The sequence below is a fragment of the Vanessa tameamea genome, chromosome 26 (genome assembly GCF_037043105.1).
Source record: "Vanessa tameamea isolate UH-Manoa-2023 chromosome 26, ilVanTame1 primary haplotype, whole genome shotgun sequence".
Classification (NCBI taxonomy): domain Eukaryota; kingdom Metazoa; phylum Arthropoda; class Insecta; order Lepidoptera; family Nymphalidae; genus Vanessa; species Vanessa tameamea.
Genome location: NC_087334.1, coordinates 8,121,585 through 8,142,568, shown reverse-complemented (window position 1 = coordinate 8,142,568; position 20,984 = coordinate 8,121,585). Strand labels below are relative to the sequence as shown.

The following is a 20,984-nucleotide window of genomic DNA, read 5'->3' as shown; positions in this document are numbered from 1 at the left end:
TAAAATTAATGAAAACAAAAAAAGAAACCAATGTGGGCCAAGTCTTCCAAGAAGACGACTAGCTTGAAGTCCAGCGAAGATCTGCTGATGTTCAGTAAAGATATAAAATATAAAACGCCAAAATGTATAAAAGTAGAATGTTAAAAACAGGCACGGGCAATTGTGAGCCCGTGGCTGTTGTAAAATAAAAAAAAAGTATTATTTCACGTTATAATTTGTCTCCGTACCAAATTCATTAACCCGTTCCGCCGTTTTCGCGCAATTGAACAACAAACATACATACATCTATCCAAGTTATCACTATTATAATATGATACGTATGATTACCTAAATATGTATTTATAATAAATTACGGTAATAGTTTGACATTATCTGTGCTAATCTTTAAAAATTTTGAATCAATTTTGAAAATACTTCCATGGAAAGAAGGAATATTAACGCTATGATGAGGTAATATTGATAGTATAATCAAATCAAATACATTAAATTATATATTGAAGATACACCTTAACTCTATCTCCATATCATTCTCTCTCGCTCTAGCTGAGCACTCTTCTCTTCTCTTCTTTTTCTAATCAGACTTATCGGTATTCAAGTTTCTATAAGTGTCAGTCACACGTTATGTACGCTTTGGAACTCCGTGAACAAATATTACACTTCATAATCTTGAACCGCACATACGGAACCTCAAAGCTATTGCTTTAGAAACTTTATCCAAAGGTTCTACTTTTCGTAAATAATAATAGTTCCTTAAGTATCCGTAATGTAGACGAAAATTGATATTTAATATATAAATTATTGTGAGACGCGATGAACTACTGGATCGATGAATCTCAAATGTCTGCATGTTTAAATCCGGACGAAAGTCAGTCAATCTAATTTCCGAACCGATAGCTTAAAATTTAAACAATATTTTGTTTTTGATTTTTAACAATATTTTCCATAATAAAGTACGAAATTAATTAAAAACCACATGAATATATAATCATTGATATTTACTCAGGTTTGAACCCACAATCTGTTAAGACAGATTTCACCACTGTTCCTTAATGGTATTACAAAAAATCGATCGATGTTTTTTTATCCTTGTCTGCAGTCTCATATAATGGCCACCCTACTATATAAATAAGACTCGTGCAAACAATTCGGCAAGTTTGGAAGAAACTTCGTAATTAACTTGTAACACGATACAGCATTAAAACATGAACGCTGTGGAGCTTTTTGTTCTAATACAATACAAGGATTAAGCGATGAGAATATTTATCTTAGGGATTAAATACAGGATGATTTTTGCGTGCCTTTAATGATAAAAATATATTTGAGTTTATTTTACTTATGATAAATATGATAAGATCATTTTAATACGTTAAAATTTAATACTTGGGGTAGGTTTCTGTGCAAGCCCGCCGTGTAAGGTACGACAGAAATAAAAATTATGCTGGCTATTAATCTTCCTTTTAACTGACGATTTTTTGTATCGTATAGAGATATATATATTCGACTTTCCTTTAGATTCATTGCTTTTGCTATCACATGTACAATAAACGAAACTTTTAACACGTTTTTTAGTCTTAACTTAACCCTTATTTGAGATCCCATAAGTCCATCATTATATATTATATTAAATTACTGTATATATATATATAACTAGCTGTGCTCGGGAATTCACACGCCTTTGTATTTAACACTTAAAATAATAACTTTATTATTTTATATACAGTTCTAAAATAAAAGTAGCCTAAGTTATTCCTTATTACATCAGCTATCTGCCAGTGAAAGTGCCCAAATCGGTCTAGCCGTTCCAGAGTTTAGCCAGACAAACAGACAGACAGAAAAAAAATGTAAAAAAATATATATATTGGTATATGTACCTTGTCATACATACATAAGCATTTAGCAAATGGCGGTTATTTTAATATTACAAACAGACAATCCAATTTTATTATATGTATAGAAAATAATACTTTGATTATTTATATGTATAGATATACCGCCAAAGCTAACGCGTCGAAAAAAATTGTGGTCAATAGTTGTCCTAAGTATACGCACACTAGTAAAGACGTATGACGTTTAGCGAGTGTCAAGCCTAGCCCTCACGCACACCAATAAACTTGGCCTGTTTTATTTTAGTTATTTTGTAGTGCGACTATCCAAATATATACCTAATCCAAGTAATGACGATGTCTAACCAGTGATATTATGTTATGAGATATGTTTCAATGTACGATCATATTATACGTATTTTAATAAGCGTAGCACTGTGCTACAGCGTAGCTTTGATCATAAAAAGCAAGTTTTAATTGTATCCAGAGACTATATAGCGAAACATTATAATGAAGCAACAAAATTTATGTTTTAATTATTAAATTAAAATTACTCTTATTATTAATTCGTTATTAATAATAGACGTATGAATACAAATATTACTTAAAAGTACTTCTACTAACTCAGCTTAATTGGTTCATATAATTTCAGTACTTATATTAGAACATTATCAATATCGTATAAGAATGTAAATTATATATAAATTCCATTATATATTATATATCATTTTTACAATGTGCGATATTCGTATGTTAAGACACGGTTTTTTTCCCTTTAAGTTCAAATGGGACCAAGAAAGAAAATATTTCCAAATCGGTTATAAATAACAGAAGGTAAGAAATATTTAAAATAAATATACACACGATTTGATAACCAGCTTATTTTAAGTCGGGATAAAGCCTCGATCACCCATTAAAAACTATAGGTATTTTAACAGTAAAATACTAACTATTCATAAGCTTAATTTCTATTTATAATTATCATTATATTTATCAATTCACGTCATGTTAAATAACGTCGGAGTCTTTTTCGCTAACAATGTAATTGTGATAAATTAAATGCCTGTAAATGTGTCATTCCGGGGCTAAGGCCTCCTGTCCCTTTCAAGGACAAGGTTTCTAACCTGCTCCAATGCGACTTGGTGGATATACGTGACCGATTCACATCCTCCACATGCAAGTGGATTTAGATGAATTATAAACACAAATTAAGCACATGAAAATTCATTGATCGGGTTTGAACTCGGAATCATCGGTTGAGATTAAGTCTTCTAACCACTGGGCCAAAATAATATGTACGTATTATTTAAAATAAATAAAAATTACATAAAAAACGAGGTATCTTAAAGTTAATATTTTTGCTCATATACATAAAAAATCATTGCGCGTGCAGCTTCTTAAATATATAACTTGCTTTCTCTTTCCCTCTACGTCTCATCTTTTCCCTCCCACGTAACGAAATGTGCCCAAACGTGACGCATCCTTAAAATTTGACTCAATATTCTCGTCCACGTATCAACTACCGAATCGCACGTTAGAATTTTTACTTAAAATAAATATGAGCGCGACCGAAATAAAAAATAATAAATTTATTTCGCGTTTCGTTATCGCATCGTACGATGAAAAACGCTTCTAGACATTACGAAGTTCTAATCGAATATAATTACAATGTCGGCGATATTGAAAAAGGCGTACAGATTTAATTACAAACGTACAAGTATTTTTTATTTATATTATGACTGTGTCGTATGATCGCTAGTTTTTATATATCGTGGTATTTACTTGGTGGATGGGCTTTGTGTAAGCCTATGTAGGTACCACCCATTCGAAACCAGTTTGACTACAGAAATAAGGGCCATAACGTCTTAGTTCCCAAGGTTGGTGGTGCATTGGCGATGTAAGGAATGGTTAATATTTCTCACAGCGCTAATGTCTGCGTCTATGGGCCAAATGATCATAAAAAACTCATTACTAAAGAAAAATGAAAAAGTGTTACAAACTTTTTCTTTTTTACATTTAATACCTATACCAATATTAAAAATGCAATAGTAACTCTGTCTGTCTGTTACGCTTTCATGGTCAGACCACTGAACGAAATTTTATGAAATTTAGCATTAATTTCGTCTTAACCGACGATTGCGAGTTCAAACCCAGGCACCATTGAAATTTCCTGTGCTTAATTTGTGTTTATAATTCATCTCGTGCTCGGCGGTAAAGGAAAACATCGTGAGGAAACCTGCATGTGTCTAATTTCAACTAAATTCTGCCACATGCGAAACCTTTGGAACAGTGCGGTGGAATATGCTCCTAACCCTCTCCTCAAAGGGAGAGGAGGACTTAGCCCAGAAGTGGGAAATTTACAGGCTGTACATGTTGTATGAATCAAGCTTGAAGCCAAAGGAGAGACACAGGTTTTTTTATACCCAACCCCTAAAACGCGAATGAAGCCGTTAGCAAAAACTAGTAATTAATAATTATTAACCTATATTACGTTTAATAACCAAAGATGGTAATGATTAGTCGTAAAACTTTGCGAAAGTTCGATGGAATGTGTACTACCTATTTATTATTTAATCTTCCGCAAAACAACAATATTCTATATTAATGTGTTCTGGTTTGAAGGTTCAGTGAGCCTAGACAAGGGACATAAAATTAGTGGCCGTGATTTGACATTAGTGGTCTAAAAAATGTTTACATATTCTCGAGGTTTTATATGAAATAAAACTAGTTGACTAGTTAGACTAGTTATAAAATAAACTTCATTTAAGTAGGATAAAAGCACTTTTGAATCGACGTGTTAGAGTGTTAGTGTAAAACTACCACCGGTTCAGAAAGTATAATCTACCGAGAAGAACCGGCAAGGAACTCAGTAGTTCCTCTTTTCGACCATATTAATTACAAAGTATGAGTCCACGCTTTTTTATCATTAATATCTTAATAATAAATAATCTTGTATTGAGTTATATGCCTTTTTTATCAATGTTTTCTAAATTAAAAAGTATATCCGACATCAATAATGTTGTATTGCTGGCATTTATGAAAAAGTCCCGCTCTCATACCTTAACGAAATTTAAATGGGACCATTTCCAATTAAACATCATCTCTTTAATGAAGTCTGCTAAGTCTGCAGAATGAACTCAGCCTGTATGAGTTCATTCTAATAAAAATGTGAAAAACGTATATCTAAATTCAATCGAGCAAAAAATTCTCTGCGCTTTTCGATATACATTTTTTTTTAATTTGTTATTTCTACTTGTCTTGTTGTTTTTATTTCATCCCCGCTGTCCCAGTTACGAACAAAACTTATCACTCCGTAAATAATGTGAGAACTTTTGTTCTCATTTTAAGTTGAGATGTATTGGAGAAATGGTTGCTTGTTTTAAATACATTAACTCTGAGTTATGGCATTGTCTTTCTGTACAATTTAAAGTACGGTTTATTGGCGACATCCGGATTTGCACGGGTTATATTGATGTAGATTTTTTCCTAGAGAAATTATATTTGGATAAATAATTTATCTAGTTTTCTCTAAAATTCAACAATAGTGCCAGTTGATCTATTGCAGTATAATCTGTAATTTTTTGTTAATATTTTAATAAAATTTTTCTTTCTCCACAAAATGTTGAATTCGTGCATACTGAGTTTCTTTTTTGTACTATATATAAATCTTCTATAGCTCTGTGATATACTTATAAAATCTACTACTATTATAAATGCGAACATCTGTCAGTCTGTCTGTCTGTTGCTCTTTGATGCATCAGACACTGGACCGAATCTGATGAAATTTGATTTGAAGCAAACTTGTGTAGAAAGCAGGACATACATAGGATACTTCATGAGGCCTAACACGTGACGACGAACCCCTAAAACACGAACAAAGCCGTGGGCGACAACAAGTATAACATAAATCATATACTTGTTAATAATTCATCTTTTCTTAATTAATATATGCAATTCATTTTATCATTTGTGAAAGATAACGGTATGGGAAATGTAAATATTCAGTTGAATTCACCAACCCGTAGCGTAGAACACATGGGTATCAGCTCTATTCCCAAAGAAGAGAGGAGGGGGAAGAGTCCAGGTGATCAAATCTACTGACAAATTTCCACTTCACCTCAAACGAAGCGAAACTTTACCGTTGCTCTTTAACGGTTTTCATATTATACGAACACAACGCTTCAGTTGCGATTCGGTCGAAGATGAAACAGAGTAGATTTGGGAACTTACGATAGCCGCTATGAATTAGTAGAATCAATCCCAGCTTACACTTTCGTTTTTCGAAAATCAAAATGTAGTTCATTCAAGACTTTTATAGACAACCACCAATAGACTACGATATGCAAATAAAAACAGACAATGATATTTTTACAATAATTAATTAATTGAATACCCATGAAACATAGAAGTATAGAAATCAGAACTATATAGATTCGCTACGGATAGATGATAGCAATCATTCGAAAACATTAACTAGGGCTCTACAAATAATGCTCAAAATGAATTTTGATATTTTTACAGTAATTAATTAATTTTAAACCAATGAAATGCAAGTATACAAACGAGAACTCTACATTTTCTTAGGAATAGATTAGTATTCATTCGAAAACATTAACAGGGCAGTACTCTTCAACAATACATTCTACGGAGAGGAACCGACATAAAACTCGCTAATTCCTCTTTTATATCATCGAATCACCATATGTTATTAAATTTATATAATATCCTCAATCCAAATCAACGAATAATCAAATCAAATCAAATGAAATCAAAATATACTTTATTCAAGTAGGCTTTTACAAGCACTTTTGAATCGTCATTTAACAAACTATTTAAAGTAAAGCTACCACCGTTTCGGAATGTATATTCTACCGAGAAGAACCGGCAAGAAACTCAGTAGTTACTCTTTTTCAACATCTAAAAATACAGTCATGTTAGTTAAATACAATTATATATGTATGTTATGTCTATGTCTAATAACTCCGAGCATTCTTATTTCTTATATTATATATTCTTGTCCCGGTAACATGTTGTCTATCTGTTTTATCTTCCATGATATATAACTATAATTTTCAAATTACAGTTATATGTAAATGTTAAAACAATTAAAAATTCCGCGTGGAATAGTCTCAAGAATACTAGGAGTATTTTTCGTTAAATCGCAATTCTGATCCTCTGGACATAACAAGAACCAGCCATCCTGTTACCAGTGGAGGCATTATACTTTTGATTAAGGTTTTTGCACTACACCAAGGACCAAGTGTTTCAACTGCAGATGGGACACTATATTTGTTGTATAAGTGAGGAATATTTGGATCGTGTGCACGGCTCCGGCTCTTGACACTGTTTCCCTGACACGGGAACATAATATTTATAGATAATTATTAATATTTATAAATATCACAATGTTCTATTCTCGTGATCCGATTCTGTTCTTCTATTAATCCGAAAATAGTCAGAGAATATTCCATCTATTTTAATTACATCTTATTATATTAGCGACGTGGGCGACCATTCATTGGATACATAATGAGTTTATATAACCGTTTTATAGATAACACAAATAGCACAGTTGGTTTGATTTGTGATATAGAAATAAATTTATTAAAAATATAAAGCGATTTTTTTTTCAAATTCAATGGATTTGATAATAGTATTTACTTGGTGGCAGGGCTTTGTGCAAGCCCGTCTGGGTAGATATCACCCACTCATCAGATATTCTACCGCCAATCAGCAGTACTCAGTATTGTTGTTTGAAGGGTGAGTGAGCCAGGATAAATACAAGCACAAGGGTCAAAACATCTTAGTTCCCAAGGTTGGTGGCACATTGGTGATGTTAGAAATGATTAATATTTCTTACAGCGCCATTGTCTATGGGCGGTGGTGACCACTTACCATCAGGTGGCCCATTTGCTCGTCCACCTACCGATAACATTCAAAAAAAAAATTTTTGTTCACCAATTTTCACAGAGATTGGCGTTGCAAATATTAACTATATTACATACGCCAATACACAACCAACCTTGGGAGATAAGATGTTATGTCCCTTGTACCTGTATACTGGCTCGCCGATTGGACCCAATTATTAACAAACATTACCTATAATTATAAACCACCATGGTCTATATATCCTCTATATGAGGAATGATTAATATTTCTTACAGTACCAATGTATGTGCGCTGTGATGACCACTTGCCATCAGTTGGTCCATTATAAGTTCTACAAAAAAAAATATATAAAGATAAAACATTTTAGATTTATAACATTATTTTATTATATACCTTGTCTTCTCATCACGAGAGACTATATTTCACATAGTAAATCTCTAAAATAAATGTATATAATGATAATATACGTAATGAGTACGCCCACACATGATTACGGAATTAAGTCCTCACTGGATGTGACTGAAAAGGTACTACTATATACATATATTTGAGCGTAGTTTATATTTTCTTTGAATTTATATTCCTATACAATTAACAAAACATAAATTTAAATAAAATGGAGTTGGCATTACTTACATACTAAATATTTTTTTAATATAGTTTAATATCCAACATCGGAACACAATATAAACAATATAACAGTCGATTTTTTTTTTCTTTGGTCATGAATAATAATTATTTTATTTTATTTAATTAACATGACTCTGTCAATTGATTCAGCACTCCTCGGATGAAAAGTGATTCAAAAGTTATAAGAGTTTATTCAAGATAAAGTATATTTTAGGTGTGTAGGTCGATTCATTCTCAATAGTCATGCTTTCGACTATGTTATAAACTTGTTCATTTACAATTTATGACGACCGTGGTCGAGTAGCGTGTTCACCGGTTTTTATGAATACGCCACTCCGAGGTCCCGGGTTCGATGTACCGACCCGGGTGGTAACGTCGTTACATTTGATGTTCCATAACACAAGTGCTTTAGCTACTTACATTGGGACCAGAGTAATGTATGTGATGTTGTCCAATATTTATTTATATTTATTTATTTACAACAACTAACACATTTAAATAATAACTCATTTTAATAAATGCCGCATAACACTTTCTGACATTTGTGTCGTTGAGTTTTTTCTTACTGAACAGCTAGATTGAAATAAAAACTTCGAACATGAATTCTTCGATCCAGTATGTAATTTTAAGTATAATTCTCGCCACTTCCAGTTAACATAGTTCTATGGTAACAGAATTTACCGGTATTGATTGTAACGATACTTTATTTACTGAAGTACATAATGTATAGGTACACCGCGGTATATATAAAAAGATCCGCCTGATAACAAACAGTACCGTCCTCATCTCCGTGAACGATCGATCTAAAGTATAAATATATTTTTTTCCTATCCGGAGTTCGAATACTGTTGATAACGTTCAAGAATTACCACTCGGCTAAACAGGTAAGGTTTATTCAATGATTTCGGAAAGCTGTCGAGTTATTAACGTCGGTTCTTCTTAATATTAAAATATATTTTATTGAATTAGATGTGAATTGATTACTACCGATCCGATTTTACTGAATATGGAAGAAACTCAGTACTAACTCTTTTCTACCGGATAAATTACGTCAATTATAATAATCTAACAACTGGTAATTTTATAAAATGTAATCTCTATATAAGCTATAGGAAACATTGAACTTGCATCGCCTTGCATGGTAAAGACTTTTTTTATTTGATTGTAATTACTGCTTCAGCAACACGAAGGTAGTCTATATGGGCGCATTTGCACAGACGTATTCCAGTACAAACCTCAGATCTGGAATGTTAACGAAAAATTCACAATCATAATATACTTTATTCGAGTTAGCTTTTGAATTGTTATTTTACATAATTGTATTAAATTTAAATCTACAACCATTCGGAATGTAGATTATCTTGAGAAGAACCGGCAAGAAACTCAGTAGTAAATTATAGCATAGAATTTTACGGTATCATAAAAAAGCATAAAATCTGTGGTGCTTGCTTGGGTTTTGAACCCGCGATTTTCAATGTTTTGTTACCACTGGGCCATCTCCAAATTCATTCGTTAATAAACGATTGTCACTTAACTACTAATTTATTAATAGTACTTCAATATATTAAATCTCAAACAGTATAATTAGGCGCCAGGAATATCATTATCGGTAGTAACTCTTATGAAACTTTTGAACTACAAAGTTAAGTCAATCAAATATAATAAAATAAAATAACATATTATATATAATTTTATAATATATAATGAAATATACGCGTATATTTATATATAATAATTGATATAACTTTCTACGGTTTTACACTGTTAATATTAAAATTCAAATATACATTATTCGAGTAAGTATTACACGCATTTTAACATAGTACTACTGATCTATACTCTGTAAATACATCTTTCCATCAATTAAATTATGTTTTCAATATATATTAAATGAGATTCACGATGAAATAAATTAACATTTAAGAATAATTCAATGAAAATAATTAAAATTGTTATTAAGAAATGAAAAAGCCTAATACGAAATATCGTTTAGAGGAGGTATAACACTTTTTCCTTGCGTGAAGATTTCAGCCAGTTCACTCGTATGCCAAGTGAAATAACTTCGTTCCTAAAAGGAAAAAAATGTTGTCAGTTTAATAGGGTGGCGTTACAAAGGGTCAATTGCTAAGTATATTGCATCGAGCCGCAAGCAATGTTGATATCCAGTGATCGCCTTGAAGTGACAATCAGTCTCTGTACAATTCAAAAGTAGGTCTTTGAAAATGTTTCAACAGTAACAGCCTGTAAATTTCCCTCTATCGGGCTAAGGCCTCCTCTCCCTTTGAGGAGAAGGTTAGGAGCTTATTCCATCACGCTCCAATGCGGTTTGGTGGATATACATGTGTCAGAATTTCGTTGAAAGTGCAGGTTTCCTCACGATGTTATCCTTCACCGCCGAGCACGAGATGAATTATAAACACAAATTAAGTACATGAAAATTCAGTGGTTGCCTGGGTTTGAACCTGTATTCATCGGTTAAGATGCACGCGTTCTAACCATTGGGCCATCTCGACTCGTTGAAAAAGTTAAAGTGAATATCATGTTTCTATATAATACAGTTATTTCGGTTAGCTATTGTAACTAAGTCATGGCCTATGCATCTTTAAATAAACTAGCCGACTCACACTTTAAACTTAAATATACAAATAAAAATAAATAACTATTAATAATATTGCTGGTAGGACTTGATTATTGCAAGTAAAATTAAAAAAAAACTACTCCACTAATGACCGATTATTTTAAAAAAAGAACGATAATTTTTTAATAGATTAGTAACAGATAACGAATGAAACACTTACGAAGTGGTATAATTATAAGGTAGGGGTAAAGTTCTTATTGAACAGGTGAAAGTTCCGATACACCGTAATTCACTGCCGCGACCCGTGACCCAGAACTTTGATATGAAATCAATATCATGTCATGAGCGTCTAGCGATTTCGCTTGTTTGTGTCACGCGATCCGAAGTCTCTGAATGTATTTGAACCTTCAAGAAAAGAGCATACTCCTTCATTAAACGCAACGCACCTGCAAGCCCCCCGGTGTTGCAGATGTCCATTGCGGTGGTAGTCACTTTCCATCAGATGAGCCTCCCGCTCGTTGCCACCTGTGACGTAAAAAAAATAATTAAATCTATATCTATAATAAAATAATGAATCCGCTTCTTAATTTGTTTTTGATAATGTTATGTACGCAAAAACATAAAAAATGTGAAGTACATATATTCGATCCCAGAAAACGTTTAATAATTAATATTCAATTGTAAAAAAAACGTTAAAGTGTTACCACACTAATGTCTTATTAGTTGACTGCACACCTTGGGGTGATCGCCTCCAGGCTGTTTCAAATAACGAAAATATATTTATTATAATTGACTATTCACTAAAACGTTTAAAATAAATGTCCACAGACACTGATTAGCTTAGTTTTAGTTATATCAACAAAATATTATCAAAGTCATGAAGAACGCAACTGACAGTTACAAACTTGTTACCACCATGACAATCCAAGATGGATGCCCCTTTCTTTTGCTACGTCTCAAAGGTGACGTCACTTCCTTAACCACGTCATTCAGTATTCGTTCTACGATATTGTTATTGTATGAAAATATTAATTGAAAAAAAGTTACATTTAAAAAATTATTACGCCGAGTTTATTTCGCCGGTTCTTCTCAGGTCAGGGTGTTCCTTTTTCCGAACCGGTGGTGGTGTTTAATTTGACCATCAATAAGTAAGTGTAATGCTTCTATGTTGAATAAAGGAATTTGAGTTTGAGTTTGAAATAAATAACAATGTTTGAGAATAATTTCTATTAACATAATAACATAAAACATAATCACCCTGTAAATTTCCCACTGCTGGGCTAAGGCCTCCTCTCCCGTTGAAGAGAAGGTATGGAGCATATTCCACCACGCTGCTCCAATGCGGAAGACGTTCTGGCGAAATATTAAATATTGGTCTTTGTGATCCGCTCTTAACACGGACCATCCGTCCTGTTAGGGGTTAATTTCGCCCTCGAGTACCGTTATCACAAACGGCGTTTTTATTGTATATGGTAAAGGGGGATTGTGAAAACTGTTTCAGGAGTTCCAGGAATCCTCATGTGAAGGGAAATATATTTTATTCAAATGTGTTTTTTTTATGCGGATTTTTTTTGTGTTGATAAAATTTGGTATCTTTTCGATCGCTCTCTTTCATACAAACGAAGACAAAATATATAACTTAGAATACCATATAACAAGGTAAGGTTAAGTTTATACTTCAAGAGAAAAAGCAATATCCGATAGAGCTGAGGTCAGAGATAAAACTCATACTAATCGGACGTCGTTACAATGTTGAAGTAAACAGATGGATTTCAGCATTAAATTCTAAAGTTTTCAATTACTTTATTGAAGTCACTTTAATTACTTTGACCGGGTTAGCATTTCATGTCCACTATAAAATAACTCTAAAAAAACGATGTTATACGAGACCCGATGTTACAATGTTTACTGTTAAGACCTTTAATTAATTATTTTATAGCGATTTAATGTAACGTGAGATGGTAGAATAGAATACGGTTATCTTAGCTAAAGATTCGTGTACTTTGATTTCACAATAAACCTCGTCGTAAACCGCAATCGTACACAAATGCATCCGCATAAAAGCAAAGTGGAATAAACGTCAAAAGTAAATTTTGTATTTATTATTTTTATTATATTTCCCAGTTACTCTTTTCTGTTTGTATTTAATGGTAAATCTTAAGACTAAGATTGTTATTTATTTTTATGTCATTTGATGTTTGTTTAAGTTTGCGTACGTAGTTCAATAGTAGATTTTAAGGAATGGTGACTAGAGTGCTTTTAGTATGTCCTTGTTAAATTAATATTACCAATGATAATAATAATATTTTCTATCTGACAACGAATGTGTCGTCATACAAATAATTCTCAGGGAAGTCCCTTTATCTCGGAGCCACTTTAACAAATGTGTCATTACAGGCGCGGAGATGTCGCGAGGGCGCGGTGCCGATGGCGCGGGCTGAGCGCGCTCGGCTAGGCGCCCATGCGCGCCTGCCTCCTACTGTGTGCGGCGCTCGCGCTAGCGCCGAGCCGGCCGCGCGCCGCCGCCGCCTCCCACAAGCACCACCCTCACGTCCCAACGCCCGAGCCGGCCAGACTCGAACACATCAAAACACAGATACTCGCCAAGGTATTAATTCATTCATTCTATATATATCTACGACCATGTAGCATCCCAGAACGTACCGAATGTGACACAGTAACACTGTGTAGGCATGTCTAAGCGGGTACCTACTTACAAGGAAGTAAAAGAGCCACTATGCGAGTTTGTTCTCGAGATTTCTTTCAGAAACGGTGATAGAGTTCAAATATTGACGATTCAAAACTACTTTATTGTAAATGTATACTTGAATAAAATATATTGGATTTGGATTCACAAATAGCTATAATTAAACTATATTAGCCGGCACTAGTCGCGAGCAGAGATAAACTAAATATTATATAGATTCAAAATAACCATATTTGTTAAAACTCCATGACCTTGAAGATGAAATTCAAGGTCTGATATAATTTAAATGGTGAATTTCAAGTTAAAGATAAAACAAATTCACACGAGCGTAATTATGTTCACAGATTATCAATCAAACGCCTGAGCTATGAAACTCTTATATTAGTCCGAACTTCTCGTTCGTAAGATGAATAGCCGAAACTTTTAAACACAAGCCATGTTGCTAAAATAGTTTACCAGAAATTTATGGTTAAAATATAATATTTTTTTAAAAGTTGAATTATGAAATCTGTTTGGAACAAAAATATTAAACTAAAATTGTTAAAATTAAAGTTCACGTTCCTCTAGAGGCTGTCTGAAAAAAATTGCTGGATACCTTTGATAGCCCAGTGGTTAGAACGCGTGAATCTTAGTCGAACAGTGCGCAGCCCAAACCTGAGCCGGCACCTCTGAATTTTCATGTGTATTATTACAAATCATCTCGTGCTCAATGGTTGAAAAAAATATCGTGAGGAAACCTGGATTCGATGCGAGCAGCGTGGTGAAATAGACTCCAAGTCGTCTCTTCAAAAGGAGAGAATGATTAACTTTTTGTATTCACTCTATCTGGGTTCTTTTACTTATTCCACATTTTCCTAATTATCATTTTTAAATCAGCCTGTATAACTACAGACACAGGTACCTTAAATTTATGGTACAGTCATTGCCTAATGAGTGATTAATATTTTTTTGCAAATAGATTTAGCGACTGTCTTCTTAAAAATAGTAAACATGTTAATATCTCGTATACAATTAATTAAATAATAAATTTGTTTGCAGCTGGGTCTATCGTCACGGCCCACGCCGCTTGGCGCCCCCCCACGTGACGTTGTGAGGCAAATACTGGCGCGCGCGGCCGACCCGCGCCCCGAGCGCCGCCCGGAAACAGAACACAGCATGAGAGAGATCATTGCTATAGCACACAGAGGTGACATAGCTAGAAGAACATATCTTAATAATCCTGCTTAGACAAAAATATATCCTTATTTTAAACCAAAAGAGGGAAATCACGGCAATAATTCGGTTGCTCAAATTAAGTTCAATGCATACTGTGTTACTTGTTAAATTGATAGTAATTATTTAGAAGTCTTAAACACAGACAAGAATTGTTACGTGTGTGGAATATCTCGTTTTCTTTGCATGTACGTGTTTATGTAGTAAATGGTTGGATTCATTATATCAAAACGTCTGTGGGGATATAAATAACACAATTAAAAAAAATAACAATTAAAAACCTTTTTTGGTTTAATCTAAGACGTGAAATTATATAATTTATCGAATTCTATACATGTTTCAAATATACAATGGCTAGACGAAATATATTCAACAATTGTCGAAGCGATTTCAAATTTCGCTTCCGTCCAAATCGTTCAATTTCAGAACAAATGATAAACGGAATACTTATGTCGATTCCGTATAATTTATCGTCACATTCGTAACATATCCATGACGTTATTCTGAAACGTGTCGAGTAATCCTCGATGATCTGTTTAATCGGCAAAGCTAATCATAACAAAAATTGATCGTTTGAGTAATATCTTAAAATACTAATAAAAGTCTGCGTAAAGTACGACACAATTTAAATGTAGCATCGACAAATAAAAAAAAAAAACTATCGTCAATTTTGCGAATGTATTTGCTTATATGACATTACAAATTATTTTTTTGAGTTTTCATAAAGATCTTTTTGAAATAAGAAATTAATAAAGATTAACGATTTTGAAGACGCGCTTGATTCGTAATGTGATCGGTTTTATGAATTTTGCTACATCTAAGTTGTGTCGTACTTAAAAAAATCTTCGAACACGACAATATAGGTTAGGTTAAGGTTAATTTAAAAATAAAACCTGACCTAACCTTACCAATATTGGTGCATTTGCAGATTTTTTTGTTGCGGTTGCGTTATTACGTGTCTACCAAAAGTCTGTATATGTGGCTGATAAAAAACGTTTCGTAACTTTTGAACTTTGAGACATATAGAAATGACTTAAACGGCTCTTTACTCGTAACTCGAAAACGATCAGTTACAGATATACAGTAGATTTGTTAAACATAGGAACTCGATAAAGATTAACTAAAATAAAGGCTCAATGAACCAAGTCTTTATTAATGCTGTTATTAATTGGAAATAAAAAGTATAAAGCAAGTTATTTTATTACGAGGTTTTTCAATCACATAACTGTCATACTTAAATTACGAAGAGAAGATTAAGTGATTATTTTAGTAGTATCTAAAGAGGATCTATTTGTAATAAGGTTTTACTATATGTCAACAGTTAACTTTTTAACTCGATTTTTTTTTTCGACTTTTCCATCTGACATCCAAAGTTGAATAATTTTTAAGACTACATTATGTCTACTTGTAACGAAATTTACAATTATAATTGTCTAGACTGTAACTTATAAAATATTGACTATAGAGAGATTACATTTCAGTTGAATTAATAATTTAAACATAACAATTAAAACCTTTTTACATATTTAAATGAAATATAAGAAGAGATAGAATAACACTAGAATAACACGGCCAGCAATCCAGACAGACAAGCCTTAAAAAACGTTATCATGTCAATAATTTCAGTAGAAAGCCAGATTTGGAGGATACGAGGATAAGACCGTTCATTGACCTCGCGTCAGACGAGTCGAGTTTATTGACCCTATATTATGATTATCATAAACCGTATGTCAGTTAATAGCTAAGAATCTGCTCGATCATGGTCTAGTCTCAAAAATAAACTAATTTATTATATGTATTTGTAAAAATTGTTAATACATATACATCGATCAAATTGATACCTTAAATGTTATAAGAGTAAAGTTTATTTTAGAACGGTACACTTTGATTTTACGTCCTTTTGGGTTGTAACGTGATATTATATAGTCTTTAAATATTTCTCAATAAATGGACTGTTTAAAGCAAAAATTTTTTGTTGTTTTGCTAGATAGTATGGAACTATTGGTTTTCTATTGATTTGAGAAAAATCTTTAGAGCTTCAACCTTTGCTTTTACCTACAATTTCATCCGCTACTTAATATAGATTTCCTTCGTCACCAAGTTAAATATTAATTTAAAACATAATTTAGGTATATTAACTCAATAGTCCTCGCTCCGATTTAAAACTACAGTCTTCAGTTAATAAAAAAAATAGATGATAAATATTAATTTTCCTTGATTTCCTATAAAATTCATAAAAATTATAATTACGAATACGATTTTGTGAGTAGGCACTCAAAATTAATCGCCGGAAATAATTGAATATCAAAAACTGGTATGTGACTTTAATATAATTATCATAACACTAATGAGATACACAGATCAATATTGCGTATCAACACGAGTCGACTTACAACATTTCGAAAGTAAGATACGAAGTGAGTTCTAACCGAACTGCAGATGTTTACATATAAAACGCTCACTTAAGTAAGACCATACATTAGGCATTTATCATTTTTTTTATTATTTATTATAATTAAATACAGTTTTTTTTTCGTTTCGGTGCCCATTGAATTATTGGCTGCTAATTCATTGGGTATCATATTTTTTATATTTATTTTATTCTTGACATTGAATTAAGTTCAATTACTGTATCATATTTAATAATAATATATGTTTTATATATTATTAACTTTACCTTTATATAGGGTAAATGTGTAGGAATTATGAAATAAGGAATGTTGTTTTTTTTTCCTAATGTCATAATGACAATTCATTGTTCAACTAAACAACTACTAAATAATGTTTATGCGTGCAGACATTGGGGTTCAATGTTAGTTTAAGTCATAAAAACAACGATCAATTTTTGTTATAAAATAACATTAACATAATAATGATTATGTTTAAAGCGTACAAAAGGCGAAATGACTCAACGTCACAATACGATTTAAGTAAATAAGTAGAAACATAAGTTTAAAGCTATACGTTTAAATTAAATAGTCCACAATTATCCTCAACTCTTGGGCTATAATTTTGTATATTACAGATAACATATCTATTTTATTATTATCTATGGGCATTATAATTATTGTTTTGTCCTTTTAACAATCCGCAACGAGTCTGTTTTCAGATGGTGTTCTTAGGTTCAGAGGGATTGGATGAGTATTATGTAAGTATTATTTAAATTTTAATTACACTGTTTTAGTATAATCGGCTACAATCAAGAAGCTCAAGAAGCTAGTCTAAAATACTTAATAACATGTGGATTTAACGTGTACTAAGGTAACAAGATTATACTAATTAAATCATTATCCCTTATATCGTTCCTTTACACTCACCAATATAATAGGGGGTAGAAATAGACATATGAGTCTACTGCCTTAACTTAATTTATATTATTATGGCGCTTGATAATTATAATAATTAATTATTTAATAAAGGCAATTTATATTTTATCAAGCTAGTAACTATTGTTATAGAAATGTTAATTGTGATTATATGTAGGTACAAATTTGATGGAAAAGAATAACTACTAATTTTGTATGCGGTTTTTTTTTTCGGTAGAATCTACATTCGGTAAAGGTCGTGTTACTATGAATTTAATCTTGTGGATTGATTCAAAACTATATTTTTATATTTGATTTAACTTTTTAAATTAAACTACTTTTGGGGCGTTGTAAAAAAATGACGAGATTGATTTTTTATGATGCAGGTGCATAGGGTGAGATAAAAACTAGATAATGAAGTTGCTCGCTTAATCGCTAATTAAATATCAAGAAGCTTGAAATAGACAACTTGAGGTGCTTAGTGAATCTTATTCTACAACGTTCTAAGTGTAAACGATTATATTTGTAACAGATTTTTATAGGAGTGATGAAAAGATAATATACATTTATTAATTTATTTATTGTAAGCAATTAATGCAATGGATTAAAAAAAAATCAACAACGCTGAAGAAGTAGAACTTCTCACACGAAAATGTAAACGCGTTTTTTTTTTTTTAAATATTATATTAACAAAAAAATCGACTTTACATAATACATAATTCGATCTCATACAAGATTTTTTCCCGTATTTTTTCACTTATGAGTGAAAAAATACGTAAGTAAGAAAAATTAAAAAAATACACTCGAGGTACTCCTTTTATGAAGTAATTTAAAAAAAAGTTTTTATATATATATATATATTTACCTCGACGGTAAGGTATAATAATAGTATAAGGTAGAATGTACATTTTTTACGTCTGTGTGTACCGTGATTTATATGTTCGTATTCTGCGTCCGCGTTTTATATAAAATTCCACGTGCTACTTGTTTTTTTCTCTCTATGGAACTTTTCTAACATAATACATTTAGTTATCGGTCCACTTATTTCAGTACGAAATACTGTTTTGTTATGAAAGATTTTTCTTTTATAAACACCAAGCCCGCACTCGAGAGACACAGATGATATTAAAATATTTTTTTGTCTGTTTTTTTATATTTGGTTATTATATTTTGTTCATTGGTGTAAGTTTATAAATAAAAAGGTAAATTAAAAGGTACAGATCTCTCGTTTAAGAAGGTTAGACGGTTATTCTTATATTAGGATACAAATGTAGGCAGAATTTTATTGAAATTAGACAAATACAGGTATCCTCACGACGTTTTCCGTTACCGTCGAGCATGAGAGGAATTAAAAAAAATAAAACAATGAAAATATAAAGATACTTGCCTAGGCTTGAACTCACAATCATCGGTTAAGATGCACGCGTTCTGTGAATTATTTTTGTTTATTTAAGACATTTTTATTCATAGATAAGCCTGAACATTTTTTTTAATTACATAAACAGTTGGAGGATTCCCGTAACAAATTGTCACTGTCGTTATCGAATCGGAACCTAATCGTTGATTCGTGAATAAGTCCCCTTGCTCCTCGTAACTATGGTCGATATTGAACCGGAATATGTAAATATATTAAATTTCAGGAACTTATCGTAAACTTTATAATTGGTTAAGTTAGACCCCAGTTTTAATTTATCTGAATGATTAGAATGAATTTGATGAAAGTATGTTGAGTGTATAGATTTGTTTAATCAGGAAGACGCTAGCCTCGGGATCTATTCTGAGCGCTTGGGCTGTTGGCGTCCCCACTCCTAGCTCAAGTTTAAGGCTTCATTGAAGGGGTAACGAGAAATATTAGTAATTCCTTAAGATGGGCCATTGCTACTGTTATTTAAATAAAATATGTATATACAGGGCCAGATTTACCGAATGGCTTTTAGGGCTTCAGCCCAGGGCCCCGTGGATTCAATTAATTCAATTCAAGTCTACGTTTAGGTGTGTCTTAAGTGGGGCCCCGAAGTAGTATTAGCCCAGGGCCCCCTAAACTCACGGTCCGGCCCTGTATATATAATCATATCGTCATATATTATGTATATTAGTTAAATAGATAAATAAAGGAATTATTGAAAGATAAGATTATTTTTTTTGTTTCTAAACCGGTTTTTAATTTCTATAATAGGAAATATATAATATTTATTTATATGCATTACACATTATGCATATACACATTTATAGTAACAGATATAATTCATAGACAAACTTGATACATAATTATAATTTACTTTTCAGGTGTCTTCTTAGAGCTGGGATTAAACACAAAAGAAAAAAGCCCAAAACTAAAACGTAAGTATATAATATTACTATAGAATTACAAATATTTGCTTAAATAAGTAGATAAAAATCCAAATTAAAACTGACCATGTCGTGAACGCATGTTATTGTAGCAAGAATACTAACCGCGTTAACCGTTTAAGGCCAGAAATCACTTTAGAAACGTGAAAAGTAGATATTTTATAATTAATAATATATCTAATCTAATAATTTTCACATTTAAAATAATTTTCTTAAAGCATTCAAGGTGAGAAACAATTTTTTTTGTAACGATCATTTACAAAATGGCGTTGTTAAGGGTCTTCGGACGCCTGTTTTCCGTGACATAGAAAAGTCCTGCAGTTGTCACTCGTTTGCTGTTGATCTGAAAAATATTTAAGGAGACGGTGTGTTACGTTTTAATAATGTTAGAATCTTTCTTTGTTTATCCTTTGCGGGTCTTAATACTATTTAAACTTTGTATCATATTTATTTATCATCTTAATAATCTTTGTTGTACTTAAGTCGACCTC

At 32.0% G+C, this 20,984-nt stretch overlaps 1 protein-coding gene across 2 annotated transcripts in view; it reads left to right on the top strand.

Moving 5' to 3' along the window:
- Positions 1-20,476, top strand: part of LOC113398505 (uncharacterized) — a 50,752-nt gene extending 30,276 nt beyond the window's left edge. Inside the window, exons 2-5 of one of the 2 annotated variants that reach the window (XM_064219187.1) lie at positions 13,318-13,528; positions 14,666-14,813; positions 17,949-17,987; positions 20,431-20,476. In XM_064219187.1, the coding sequence (XP_064075257.1) occupies positions 13,382-13,528; positions 14,666-14,813; positions 17,949-17,980 (327 nt within the window). In that variant the 5' untranslated portion in view covers positions 13,318-13,381 and the 3' untranslated portion in view covers positions 17,981-17,987; positions 20,431-20,476. Of the gene's footprint in view, positions 1-13,317; positions 13,529-14,665; positions 14,926-17,948; positions 17,988-20,430 lie in introns of those variants that run through there. The other variant, XM_026637265.2, reaches the window with a different exon arrangement.
- Positions 20,477-20,984: the final 508 nt, after the last annotated feature.